Source organism: Megalops cyprinoides, chromosome 25, assembly GCF_013368585.1.
Source record: "Megalops cyprinoides isolate fMegCyp1 chromosome 25, fMegCyp1.pri, whole genome shotgun sequence".
Lineage (NCBI taxonomy): Eukaryota > Metazoa > Chordata > Actinopteri > Elopiformes > Megalopidae > Megalops > Megalops cyprinoides.
In genome coordinates this window covers 4,724,049-4,737,944 of record NC_050607.1, presented here as the reverse complement: position 1 = coordinate 4,737,944, position 13,896 = coordinate 4,724,049, and the positions used below count along the sequence as shown (strand labels likewise).

General features: G+C 48.5%; 2 protein-coding genes across 9 annotated transcripts in view; both read left to right on the top strand.

The window, feature by feature from the left end:
- osbpl8 (oxysterol binding protein-like 8) overlaps positions 1–1,883 on the top strand; it is a 79,788-nt gene extending 77,905 nt beyond the window's left edge. For 4 of the 8 annotated variants that reach the window (XM_036520031.1, XM_036520033.1, XM_036520032.1 and 1 more), the window contains one exon: positions 18–1,883. In XM_036520031.1, coding sequence (XP_036375924.1) covers positions 18–153 — 136 coding nt within the window. In that variant the 3' untranslated portion in view covers positions 154–1,883. The remainder of the gene's footprint in view (positions 1–17) is intronic. The other 4 variants (XM_036520028.1, XM_036520026.1, XM_036520029.1 and 1 more) reach the window with 1 other exon arrangement.
- A 1,637-nt stretch (positions 1,884–3,520) lies between these two features.
- On the top strand, positions 3,521–9,120 carry bbs10 (Bardet-Biedl syndrome 10). Its single transcript, XM_036519661.1, has 4 exons — positions 3,521–3,559; positions 4,536–4,684; positions 5,100–6,967; positions 9,053–9,120. The coding sequence occupies exons 1-4, from the start codon at positions 3,521–3,523 to the stop codon at positions 9,118–9,120; spliced, it is 2,124 nt and encodes a 707-aa protein (XP_036375554.1).
- The last annotated feature ends 4,776 nt before the right edge of the window (positions 9,121–13,896 follow it).

Here is a 13,896-nt window from a genome sequence, read left to right as displayed (position 1 = left end):
CTGTCTCCACCAATCAGGAGCATCACAGCCCTGCGCAGCAGAGCGTCCTCTGCGCAGGCGCAGTCAGACGGGAACTTCCTGCAGCAGCGCGACTACGTCCTCATCGTCTTCCTCGTCCTCGTCCAGATCTTCATCAACGTCCTCTTCAAGTAGCGACGGAGGCGGAGGGGCCAGGAGCTGTAGGCGGGAGAGGGACAGAGCGGGGTCGTCTGGCACAGCAGCACCTGGAGTTTCCTCCCTTGCTCCCTCACGAATCTGCAAAAACCTCACACACACACACAATCACAGACACTCCGTCTCACCTACTGCCACAAGAGGCTTTTTAACCTTTTAACATTGTGGAACACAAGAAAAACACGAAAAATACGAGTATTTCAAGGGCGAGAGGGCGGTGTCCGGAGCCTTGACGATGTTTGGCGGGGGGATGTCCCTCTCTGCCAGGAGAGGATGTGATGTAACGGGAACGAGAGGGGCGTTGCCCAGTTCAGAACGAACCACCGGCCGTCCTCTCGCCACACACCTAGTCCTCAGTGCAGCAGGGAATGTTTTATCATGTCACCGTTTTAACTTTAAACTTTTCTGTACATTGTTTTTAATTTTTATTGAAGCTCTGATTTTGTTTTCTTACTTTGTCCACATGACCCTCTGTGAGGAAAACGTGCATTCAGAAAGAGGGAAGAGGTGGAGGTTAGAAGCAGCAGGCCAATGTGTGCTTTGTACTGTGCGATATGATACAACTTGACTTTTAGTCCTCTGAAGTAAATGGGACAGAAATAAAGGAAAACCTGTTTTACCTTGTAAGAAAAGTAACGTTCAAATTACAAATAATAATGTGAATAACAGAGTAGATTGATGCCTCGTAACACATCTGCCATGAAATGAAAGCTGGTTTTGTTACTGTATGGTAAGTATATACAGTATGGATGATTTCACTTCAGTAATACCCACGTGGGGTTTGACTTTACCACAAGAAATACCTACACTCATAGCTGAATACAAGAATGATGGAGTCAGTGTAGCAGCTACACACTTGTTTCCCCGCTCTCAAGTGACTAGATGTTAGGAAAACCATAGCCAAATATATGTAGAGTAGATGTACCGTAGTACACGAAATGTAAATAGTGTATGGACTGATGCTGTACTAGCAGTAGCGTTTTTAAGACGCGTAGCTACAGACGGAACGCTCTGTAAGGCTCGATCTTTTTCACTCACTGATCTGTGTCACCGTGGGCTTGTCTTTTACTCTCCCCGTCCCTGTTTATTGCGGGAAGCCAGAATGTAGAGCGTGGTAATAAAACGCGTGTCTTATCAGTGCCTTCTGGATGGGGGAGGAGACGGGGGAGCGCCGGCGGTACCCCCGAACGGAGCTGTGTGGAGCGGACGTGCCATATATGAGCCTTAGAAAAGTCTCCCGTAACGTTTAACGGCGGCTCCTCCCGTCTCCTCCCGATGTGTGTAAAGTCTGTCTTTCCCAAGCGACTTCCTGCCATCGCAGCCTGATTTTTACGGTCTAATTTACGGTCTTTCGGTTGTCATCTCTCGGAGAAGGCACCAGACAGGGGAAGAATCCGTTGTCCGTTTTTTTTTTTTTTTTTTTTGGTCACTGTCATTTGTCAGCATAATTTTCTACCTTGTCCATTTTTTTCTGCTATAGTAGCCCATTGTTTTTAAAAGCGTATTGTATATGATATATGATATGATCATATTGTATGTCAAATAAAGAGGGACCATCCGATTTATGTCTGTCAGATCTTTGTCTTTCCATAACGGCAGTGTTTGTATTAAACGTTCATCGTCACATCTAACCTGTCACCAAATAAATGTGGACATCTGCGTCTTCGTGTCGAAGCCTCCAGTTTGTATTATTTGCAGTAACCTTCCACTATGACACGGCAGCGATTTTACTGAACAAAAGGGGCTACTGTAATGATTTTGCGGTGTGGAGCGCCCTCTAGTGTTGTGAAGCACACTTGGTAAACACGTCTGTACAATTACTTTCAATAAAGTATGAAAGGAATTATGAGGTTCTATGTGGCGTTTTGGCCACGGGGAATGGCACACAAAATGTTTTCATTCAAGATACCATAATTAATATCATCTAACAATGAATGACATTGTTAGAGTGTAGGGCAACGTGGAAAAGTCACATTTTAAAGTACCCACTTATACGGAGAGATATTTACAGAAGCATTTTACGTTAAGATCAAGAACAAAGTGCGAGTGCTCCACCTGAAAAAATGAAACAAAAACTTACGGGGTTTCAGCCCAGTTTCTAAGCTAATATTTCAGTTTCTGAAATGTCTCCGCGCTACTACTCCAAGTTACAAAGTACTATTCTGAGAGGCAGCCTCCAGTAGCTGACAGGTTATAGTGACTCCAGGTCATTATTGCAGGTGAGTGAAATATTTTTTTTTCCTTACATTCTGTTTTTTTGATAAATTGCAAAAACGAAACATTATGCGCAAAATCAATAGGTAGACAACAGGAACAATGCGTAACTAATTTATTAATTAGGCCACGTAAACGCGCTGCTCCCATTGTGAACTGGGGTGTGGGTGGCGAGTGAATGTATTTTAATGAGCTTTACGTTACCATAATTTCTCCGCCAGGTGGCGCCCGCAGACAATAGTACAGTGGTCGAAACCAGGAAACGGAAGTGCGTGGTTTCTAGGATACGAGTTAAGCGTTTCAGGTTGTGGGTGCAAGCTGGTGCTGAAGGTGAAGAACAGAAAGTAGCATCACATCGGAGCCCTTAGTGGGGGCATGTGTTCATGTTGCAACTGTATTTGGAGAAAACATTGGTAAGCTAACAGCAAGATGTTTGTGCATTCGTGGTAGCTAGCTAATCTAGCATGGTAACAATAGGTCTAGCTAGTTAGCCACCTAATTAACCATTAGTGGATCTGACTTGCCAGTTGAGGTTATCATTGCTTAGCTCGCAAATTAACTAGCTGGGCAGTCATGTTGTATAGTGTAGAAAATGCAACGGTTGTAGTTACCTAGTTAGCAGACTGAATAGATGCCTGTGGCTAGCTGAGAAGCCAGCTGTCTGTTGTGGTTGCTCACCAACCTTGCCTCTCTGTTTGGACAGTAAGAGGCTGTCTAAGCCGGAACTTTAATAACTAGTTAGACTGATTTAATCGAGGTAACCTTGTCGGAAAAACAACTAAGCATATTTATGAATGTAAAAAGATGTTAACTCTACGTACTTAGTCCATGTGGGTGTTGAATCGTTTGTAATGTGTGCTATACTTAAATTAATAAAATCGTTTGTAATGTGTGCTATACTTACATGAATAAAATGAAACTTCTGAGTGTTATCTAGATACCTGTTATCGTTGTCTTTCGCTCTTTTTTCCTGTTTGAGTGGACTTTTAAAAATCTAGTCGTTTCTTTTTTATTCCACGAGGGGGCGCAAAATGAGCACATTTTATACTGCTGGTTTCATAGTTACACAACTGAAATTTAATTAAATATCGTTCTCCCTTTTCCAAATGTTTGCCGTCATTGTCATACAGCAATGTGCCAAGCATGGGTTTCATTACAGGCTAATGATGCTGCTAACCAGCAGCTAGCTTCAGAATAAGACATAGCAACAGTTTGTATTGCATATATCAAAGTAAGAATCCTAATTTCTCACATGCTTACAGTGTAATTAAAAGCATGAAAACAGCATCTATTTCCAACATATATTTTGTGTTTTGTCCCATGTATATACAGTCAGTCCCTTTGAATAGTGTGAGCAAGCCAAATAAGACATCTTACATCTATCATACATCAAGTACCATTTATGTTGTCATGACATTTTGCTTGGCATCACAATCTTCTTTCTGTATTAAGTGGTTCATTGTCTTTACTCTGTATTAAGTGATTCGAGGTCTTCCCTCCTGCACATAGTGTTTTATGGTCTCTCTCCTGTGTTAGGTGTTTCATGGTCTTCTTCCTGTGTTAAGTGGTTCATTGTCTTCATTCTATGTTAAGTGATTCAAGGTCTTCCCCCCTGCATGTAGTAGTTCATGGTCTTTCTCCTGTGTTGAGTGGTTCATGGCCTTTCTCCTGTGTTGAGTGGTTCATGGCCTTCCTCCTGTGTTGAGTGGTCCATGGCCTTCCTCCTGTGTTGAGTGGTTCATGGCCTTTCTCCTGTGTTGAGTGGTTCATGGCCTTTCTCCTGTGTTGAGTGGTTCATGGCCTTTCTCCTGTGTTGAGTGGTTCATGGCCTTTCTCCTGTGTTGAGTGGTTCATGGCCTTTCTCCTGTGTTGAGTGGTTCATGGCCTTTCTCCTATGTTGAGTGGTTCATGGCCTTTCTCCTGTGTTAAGTGGTTCATGGCCTTTCCCCTGTGTGTAGCGGGTCATGGTCTTTCTCCTGTGTTGAGTGGTTCATGACCTTTCTCTTGTGAAAAGTGGTTCATGGCCTTTCTCCTGTGTTCAGCAGTTTGTGGCTCACAACGCAGGCCCTAATGTGCGTGTGTTTTCAGATGCAGCCTCTGCGGGGATGAGGGCTGTGAAGCGGGTGGACACAGGGACCCTGCTGCAGATCGCTGAGGCTCTGGAGGCCGTTGTTGGCCGCTGCTTCGGGCCTGGCGGGGGGCAGGTGCTGTTCACCCGGGACAGCGGAGAGGTCCTAATCACCCGGGACGGCTGGAAGATCATCTCCTCTCTCCACCTGGATCACCCAGTGGCCAGGTACTGAGCCCCCATGGCCACCTCTCTGTCATATTTCACTTGTGCACTGCGTTGCAACATTGATAACGTGTCATTTACCTGGGAAATCTTAGCTTCATAGAAGCCTTCAGTCTTCTTGTTCTGGGCTTTAGTTCACAAGCAGAGCTCTGGAAGTGAACAAAGACGAGTGGAAAACTAACTCACAATAATGTCAAATGGCGTTAATGTCCATGCCATTATTTTCCCATTCTTCAAAAACATGATTTTCTTGCTGTAATGATGTAAGTCCTCAGCTGCCAGGCCCACTGCACAGCTCTTAGGGTTCTCAGGATAAATCCTATTACGTACATGTAGGAGTGTGTTTGTGCCGGTAAGCCCTGAGATGGGGCTTTCCTCTGGCTGTCTGTGTGAGGCCCTGTGTGGTGTGCTCCTGTAGGGTGCTGGTGGACTGTGTGTCAGCTCACTGGAAGGCCACCGGAGACGGAGCCAAGTCCTTCCTGCTGCTGCTGGCCGCGCTGCTTCGAGGGATCCGAGCCAGCTGTCACCGTCGCTCGCCGGCAGCCGGAGGACGTCAGGGGCGTGTGGCGGCCAGGCGGGTGGCGGTTTCGCTGCTCTCCTTCCAGGCGCGGGTGTTGGACGGCATGGTGGAGCGCTATGTGGCTCCGCGCTCCGCCTCCCTGCTGCCCGGTGCTGACCCTGCCCTCGGCAGGCTCCGCCTACAGCTGCTGATGGAGGCCTACTTCCAGGGGAAGGTGAGCAGCGCCCACTGCGGCCCGCTGAGCGAGTTGGCCTGCGATTTCTACCGCCGCTGGCGCTGCGAGGGAGACCCGCCTGGCGTCACGGCTCTGGTCTCCGGCCACTTCCAGGAGCTGCACACGGCGGTGACAGGCCTCCCGCTGGGCCGCTCGCAGGTGCTGGAGGGCCTGGTGCTGCACCGAGACTTTGCCGCGCTCTGCCCCGCTGACGGCCCCCTCAGAGCGCTGGCGGTCAGCGAGCCCCTGCAACCCCCGCTGGCCTCCGCGGGCATCGCCCTTACCCTCACCTCCGCCGCACAGATCCAGGGCTGCCTGGGCTGGGTCGCCAGGCGGGTGGAGCAGGCGGTGTCGGTGCTGCGGCAGCTGAAGGTGAGGCTGCTGCTCTCCGCAGTGAAGCAGTCGGACTTGGTGCTGGACCACGCCCGGCGGGCGGGCGTGTCTGTGGTGGAGTGCATCGCTGAGGAGGAGCTGTCTCTGTTCTGCCGTCTCACTGGAGTGCAGCCTGTCACGCTGTCTGGGGATGGGAGCCAGATTGGAGAACAGCACGTTGCCACGGTGATGTTCTCCAGGCCCGTGGTGCTGGGCCCCAACAGGTACGCCCACCTGGGCTTGCAGGAGAGGCAGGGCTTCCTCCCTCACTGCCTGGTGCTGTGCGGACCGGTACCCGGCCTGACGGATCAGTGCATCTCTGTGTTTCGCGATGCCACCAGAATGCTGCAACGGGTTTACGAGCCCGTCCAATGGCACCCCCAGCAGGGTGGAGAGGAAGCCAATGGGAATGAAGCTGACTGCACGGTTAAAAGAACCAACTTTCACAATGAGGTTGGGTTAGGCAGTAACAGGGGAAATGTCAACTTTGAGACTCAAGGAACAGCAGCTGGGGACCCGCAGGTAGTCATAGAGGGGACAGATAAGTGTCAGGTGTCACTGTTTGCAGGTGAAAGCCAACATTGTTTTAATGTGGAAATTAACAAAGCTGAAACCTCTGCACAAAATGGCCAAGCGCCAGGACCACAGCCGTCTAGCAGTGTAGGCAATGATTTCAGGACAGGAGGAGGGTGCCTGGCTGTTTTTAGAGTACCAGGAAACAAGGATATTGAACGTGGTTATGGGATGGCAGTCCATGGGACTACACTGGGGGGTCTTGCCAGTGAGGAAACCTCAGTCTCATGCACTCTAATAGAGCCGGGCAGCGTGTTGCCAGTAGGGGGAGCTTTTGAGTTTCTGCTCCACCACTACCTCCTACAGCACGCCTCCCAGAGCCCTTGCCCTGACACACAGGAGGTCTGCAGACTGGTCGCCGAGGCCCTACTGAGCGTGCCCAGACGGCTCTACTCACGCAGGCGATTCCTGGAGGCCCACTCCCGCTTTCTGAGCAGTATTCGGACCGGCCCACAGGGTCCGATTGAGCCAATGAGCTGGAGAGCTGAGGGGCTAGAATCACTGGCCTGTAAGCACCAGCTGCTGGTGTCTGTTCTGCAGTGTTTGAGAAGCCTGCTGTCTGTGGACCTGATCCTCCACACGTCCACACTCATGCTGAGAGACCGAGGCAGGCAACAGGAAGAGGGGGAGGAGGAGGAGGAGGAGGAGGAGGTGGAAGAGGAGAGGAGCTGAATGCTCCTGCTTATGTTGTGGTTTAATTTTAGTCACTATTTTGTTGAACTATTTATATGTGATGTTGATGTTTTTAGTGTGGGATGTATGTATTGTCTGAGCATGAGATTAAAAGGGTTTTGAGGGCTTTGTATTCGTCATCTCTCATTGTGGTCTTCTTGCATTATTTTCACCTGCTCTATCAAACAAAAAGGTTCCACTAGTGGGCCTACGCACCTGTTTGTGTGTGTGGGCATATGTGTGTGTGTGTGTGTGTGTGCGTACGTGCATGCATGTGCACGTGTGTCTCCAGTCTGTTTGAATAGCCTGTTGTTTTGAGATATGATTGCTGTTCTTTTACCCTGGTTTGATGTACACCTGCTTGCTGAGCTCACCTGGAAATCAAGCTGTAAATTATTCTGTAGATACACTGCTTTGTCTGTGGAGACTCAGGGATGGTGTTTTATTATACAGACCAAGCACACACAAAACAAAAAATCGCTCACAAAGAGGATTTATTAATAACTGCAACGGCCAACCAAACACATTTCCTGGATTTATTCTCTCATGGTAACCGGTGGTGTCATTAAGTGCATTATGTAACCCTTTCTACAAAAGCCATGCAAGTTTTCCCTTAACAGGATTACAGAGGCTGATGTAACCCCTAAAAAGCAGGCTGGAGACTGAAGGGATGGAGGACAAGGGGGCACAGCCCATACAAATGTTGAACACATGCAGCGTTAAAGATGTGTCCATGGAATTATGCAGTAATTAAATGTGACAGGATGATTGCCCATTAATAGGATGTCTCTTAACGCCGCTTTAGCATACTGTTCAGGATCATTACCCTAACGAAGCACTTGAGCAGCTCTCATCCATGGATTAGTTTTGTAGTAGACTTTGTCCTTTTGCCATCACTTTCATGCATAGCAGTGTTCTGTTAATGGCACATTTAAATAATCAATGTTTCTGTTAGGCTTTTGATTGCCTTTAATATGGACCTGAGGTTGTCAGGAGCGCAAGTGTCAAGTGTTTGCACACCGGAGCTGGGGGCTGCAGCTGTTGGTTTAGACAGCTGTTAGGGACTCTGACATCCATGCTTTGATGTTGTCACTGTAACAGCTGTTCACTTGGCTGTGCGTTCAGTTGCTTCTTCACATCCAAGAACCACCTTATTTAACCTGAGTCAGCTAACGTGTCACACCCAACATAAACAGAAGAGGCTTTTAGCCATGACACCCCGCTATGAGGCTGGGGTGAGTATGTGGGACTGGGTGCGTGTGTGACCATATGTGTAGTCAGACAGGAGGTGGTAGCATACACTATGAAATGGTGTTTTAGCATAGAGGGAGTGCAAAGCCAGAGCTGGTCTTGAGTCCTAATCCTTCTGTTTGCTGGCAGGGCAGAAAGGGCAGGTTGAACCATCAAGGAGCTCTCCCACCTGTCACTTGTAAGGAGAGCCAGAGTGACAACACAAGGTCACCTCTCCCAGTCCTACCCATGTATACAAGTATGTGTATGTAATGGACAATGGCATTTAACCCTGATTGATCTCGGTTAAGAGCAGCAGCAACGCTGGTATGATAGTAATAGCTCTGTGTCAATGTATTCACCCCTGGCAATGGTCGTAGAACCAAATGAAACAATACTGAATCAATCACTCACACAACTCCTCAGAGACTTGATCTTAGCTGTCAGTTACCTCTGGAAACCAGCTGTAGTCCTTTCCTGCTCAGAGGGGAAGCCTCCCCACCCACTGCCCGCAGGCCAGACACCCTGCATTTCACAGGAATATCCTTGGATTTAGAGCTTCCGCGGTCTACTTCCTGCATCACGCTAGTCAAGGCAGAAGCTATTTTTTAATAGCAGGGATGGTGGAAGGCCGCCCTGGCATGGGTTCACACCAGTGTGAACCGTGTACTGTAAGCTGCAGCAATTCAATCAGCACCCACCTTCTGGAGATTATGAATTATTGATGCCTGCCAGTCAATCAAAGCCCTGGTGTGCCGACGAGCTGGCACCCCCTGCTGGGCTGCCACAGGTGCGCGGCGATTGAACCCAGCGGGAGCCCTGGTGTGGCTGGGCTGGATTGGCTGCAGCGCTCCATAAGCAAAGCCTTCATGAGAATTCCCCCCTCCCCCCGCTTCCTCATGCATTTTAAAATCGGAAGAGTCCCAAAATTAATCCTTATCCGTGACCATTATGTAAGATGCTGTTATTATTTCCCACGTTGGAGGATTTTTGGGGGATTCTCTCCACTGACCCGCTGCTGTAGAAATGGAACATGGGCATTTTAAGGTAAATGTCACTGAGTTCTGGAGGAACAGACAGCTAATATGACATTTTCGTTCTGAAGCGATTTTGGTTCCCTCCCATCTCGTGCCAGTCTACTCACCAAACATGTCTGAGACTAGAGGATTCTGGACTCTAAACCCCGGTAATGGTTTCCAAAAATAGAGCGTACAGTACATTCTGTAAGTAGATTATTAATCGTCTGGCACTGTTGATACAACAAAGCTGATATAATTGCTGTATGCTGCGGCTGTAATCAGAAAGGATAACTGTTTCACACTGTGCTAATGGAAGGAAACTGAGAGCAGGCTCTTGGGTTTTTCAGATTGAAATCTTTGTCAGATATTCAGTCCGCTCCCCCTTTATTGGGATTGAAGCTGCAATTTGTCTCTCATTGTGGACAACACAGGTATGACCATATTTATTTGGAAAATAAAAATGAGAAAGAGAGAAAGAACATTTCTGTATGTCCTTGTGGAAGGAACTACAGAAGTACTTGGGTACCTTTCCATTCTTTCTGTTATCTTGTACGAGAACTTCTAGCAGACCCCACCCCATCCCCTCGTGTGCTGCTGCTTCTGCTGATCCCGCCGATGAAGAGACTCTTGTTTAATGACTTGTCCGGCGAGCGTTTGTTTCCCTTGGTCATGGATGGTGAGCCGTGTGACTGTGAAAGCATGAGGAGAGGGACTGTGTGCCAGAGAGTGCGCCGCATGAGCCGTGACGTGCGGAATGTTGCTCCACTGTGGCTCCTCTCATACATCATGCTATTAGGAACACATGAGCGCATGTTGGAATGTGCCCCCCCCCCCCGGGAGAGTACAATGGACACTCCCGCAGCCATGCACTGTGAATGGACCTCCCCACCCAGATAATCCATTCACTGCAGATCTCGGGGGGGATGGGGGGCATCTGGTTTTAACAATCAGAGTGCGCAGGGAGGGGAAGCACAGTCTGCTATTGTAACAGCCAACAGGACATTATTAATGAACTGAGAACAATCTCTTTAACCTTCACAAAGCCAAACCAACAGTGCTGCTGCACAGCATGTGGACAAATTTAAGGAGCTGACAGAAAATGAGGAAATCCTGGCAAAATGCTGCCATTGTGCAATGTTCGTCAGTATCAGGGATCTAGTTTCCCATAAATGGAAACTTGTGAAATATATTAATATTTTATATATGTACAGTGAATAAATACAGTTTAATTAATCATTTATAAATGCTATTAGCAGCCCCAGGGTATTACTGCAAGTTACTGCATGTGCTGAATATCACATGCGTTTGTGAGCACTAGCGCTTGGCCCTGCCCATTACTATACATACAGTAGTGGTGGTTTCGACTGAGTACCTGACAGGCAGAGTCATGTGGGCTTTCCTCTTTCCCCGCACAAATGTCCATACTTAGCATAGAACACCTGGTGTCGCCAGGGTCACCGTTGCCATGTTATCTGTCCCTGTCAGCGCTCGGCACAGCTTGACGAAGCGCCCAGGTTCCCTGAATCTGTAAGACGATGGCAGCCAGCCATGTGTTTTGACAGAGAAGGGGAGACCGCCTCTGCTGATAACGGCATGCAAATGTTATGTTTATGGCATGCAAAATGCGAGCGGCTGGAAGACTCGCAGCTTGGCCGTGGTGAGTGGAGAGGGAGGACACAGCAGCAAGGAAAATTACAGTAAAGGACATTTCGTAGGATGGATACAGGATCCTTTTTCCAAACGTTTGTTTTTGTTTTTTTGGGGGGAGGAGGATTCTTATGTAATCCCCCCCCACTCCTCCTTCTCCTCCCCCACACCGGCAGCCATGCCAGCTTCCCAACACAGGCGTGCCAGAGAGCAGCAGATGTTGCTCCCCGTTCTCGTCCTTTAGATGGCCTTGCGATGCTCACATCAGCAGTGCTTTTCTCCTCTCTGTTCAGACAGAAAGAAGCGATCACGGGCTAGGCTCCTGCACCGAGTTTCTGCCACACACCCTTTTCTTTCTGTCAGTAACAAAAATGCCATTGATCATATGCAGGGATGCCTCCACGCTCCCCCCTCCCCCTCCCCCTGCCCCTAAAAAAAGCAGGAATGCCCTTAACAAACATAAAAGGGGGTAATCCCCAGCGTTTGAGCGTGAGGACCGCTGCCTCAGCACTGCATTTATCCCCTATGGAATCGCTGGCAGATAAAAGAATTGCTGCAGCGAAGGTCCCTTTCAGCGCGGGATTAGGGCGGCATTATCCTGCTTCTGAGCGCTCCGTGTGACCGCCGCGTCCGCGCCCGCGGTCTGTCCCCTCCCGGGCTCGCGTCCCCCGCTATCGCCTCGATTTGGCCGCACCCGGTCCGTGCCGCGCGTCTCATCCGCTGGGCACGAGACCTCATCATCCAGGGCTGGCTGCAGTGCTTGCAACTGTTTGCTATGCATCTGCACAGGTTGCTGCTGGAGCAGCACAGGGGAAAAGTTCACAGAGGGTTGCCAAAGCAGTTTGCTCAAATCCACAACTATCTATGCATCCAGGGCACTAAGCGGTGTAACATTCTGTTTTGCTGTGTGCATTTGAGCCTAGCTGATAATATTCTGGTTGACCACAGTCGTCTTCCTGAGTCCTGGGCTGGGTCTTGTACTCTGACCACAGCAAGCAGTCAAGTGGATCATATGTATGAGAAATAGTCTGGTGCCAAAAAACTCAATCTAGCAAGCATTCCCAGAGCTTCTCAGTGTGGTCAGAGTCAGCACGAAAAACAGAAACACCCAAAAAGAGAAAATTATTCACTTCTTTTTTGTTGCGCTCAACATTCAGCACCTACATACATTACCACTAAGGTCTCCAAGCAGACCATGACACACATATAATGTAATATGGGCAACTGAAATTTAAACATAGCTAGATATGCCTCAAGAGGTATCCAGTTATATAAATGGATAACATGTAGAATATAACATTTGTAAATCACCTTGGATAAAGGTGTCTACAAAGCAAATGATTATAATTGCGATTATTATTGATTATTATTCATAATAATGATAATAAGGGGCTGTTATGGAGGCCAAATGGCTGCTGAGTAGACAGTTCACAGTGTGGTCTCTCCCCTCCTGCATGACAATCTGATAGACCATGGTGTCACAGTGCAGCCCGATGACCAGGCTCAGGGAAGGTATGTCCTGAATAGCAATCACGCAGCCTCCCTCTTCATTAGCATGGCGTGACATTGAAGGAGGAGGGACGGACGACTTCTTCAGAAGGTGACGAGAGAGGGACGAATTCTGGAGAGGTGATGAGAAATGGTGGCCTTGTGTGTCTGCTCTGGGGAGAACCTGGACTGGGACAGATGACTTGTGGGACCTCTTTTCCAGTGTGGGTACTATTCAGAACCAGAACGAGGGACGGGAGCACGACGAGGGGCATCTGGTCATCCGTTCACCCCCATACCATTACATTTACATTTATTCATTTGGCAGGCGCATTTCCCCATGACAGCCATTACACCCTCTTTAGCAACCCTGACGTCACCTAAGACGCCCACCTGTCATTTCTCTCAATCTGTTTTGAGTGCCTTTCCCTACACATTTCAAGTATTCACTATTCTTCTTGATATTCTGCCTGGTCTAATGTTTGTTCTGTTCTGCTTTAGTCTGTCATCATTTCCACCCCTGTGCTTCGTTAGATAAATCTGTTTAGTTTCTGTCTGAATTTCTTCTGCCTTGTACCCATTTTCATCTCTTGGGATGCCCCTGTTTCTGAACAATGGCACCCCTCTCTACAGGAAAACACACACCAGCCTGCTGCTGAAGCACTCAGCATGTGTTTCCTATATCACCAGAGGCTTCACAGCTAACAGCTACTGTAGCTCACACATTGGTTTCAAACGTTGCCTTAAATCATGTAGGGAACCTTGCACTCCACGCAATCCATCGCCCTTCAAAGATGCAGCAATAACTATCCATTTAGCAGCTTTGGTTAGTGCTCTGTGCTTATATACAGAGAGGACAGTCCACGCTCAAGAGGAGAGGACTAAATGTCAGAAAGGAAGGGCTGATTCGCTCTCCCTCCTGCTTCCCTCTCATTCTCATCCCAGGAGCTGTTCACCTCGCTGCTCCTCCTGTTCACCTCACCGCTCCTCCAGTCCGTTGTCTCTGGCGATGACGAGCTCCTTGCTGCAGCCTGCTTTGAAGAAACACATTTGCATTTGCTGCAGATATAAACAGAGCGGGCGTGGCGTGGGGGTGGGAGGGTAGGGGGGGGGGGGGGGGGGGGGCGAGCTCTATTGTTCAGTGTCTTCCCACCCCTGAGCAGCTCATCAAACTTAAAGCAACAGCACCGCTGTGATGTCTTACGCCAGCGACACAATGCCAGTTTTGTGCTCAGTTTCCGGTCCCAAGGCGTTCTGAGTTGACACCGATGGCTCTTTGAAACTCTTGTACTCTGAAAACGTAATGCAGTAGGTCTTGAGGTGTATCAGAAAAATACACATACGGGCAATGTAATTATCTCTCAAGAGTCACCATACTGTCTCCATAATTCAGCAGCTTTGGACACAGAAAGTCCAGAAATGTACTGATCAGTGTCCACCTGGTCATGGGAGCCAAGGTGAAGGTTTTTTTTTTTGCATG

What these genes read in the sequence shown, in the direction of transcription:
- bbs10 (XM_036519661.1), top strand. Translation starts at nt 3,521, where the DNA reads ATGTGCCAAGCATGGGTTTCATTACAGGCTAATGATGCT. An exon ending in CATTACAGGCTAATGATGCT is followed by an intron (nt 3,560 to 4,535) that starts GCTAACCAGCAG and finishes ACCCTGCTGCAG; the next exon opens with ATCGCTGAGGCTCTGGAGGC. An exon ending in ACTCATGCTGAGAGACCGAG is followed by an intron (nt 6,968 to 9,052) that starts GCAGGCAACAGG and finishes GGGCTGCCACAG; the next exon opens with GTGCGCGGCGATTGAACCCA.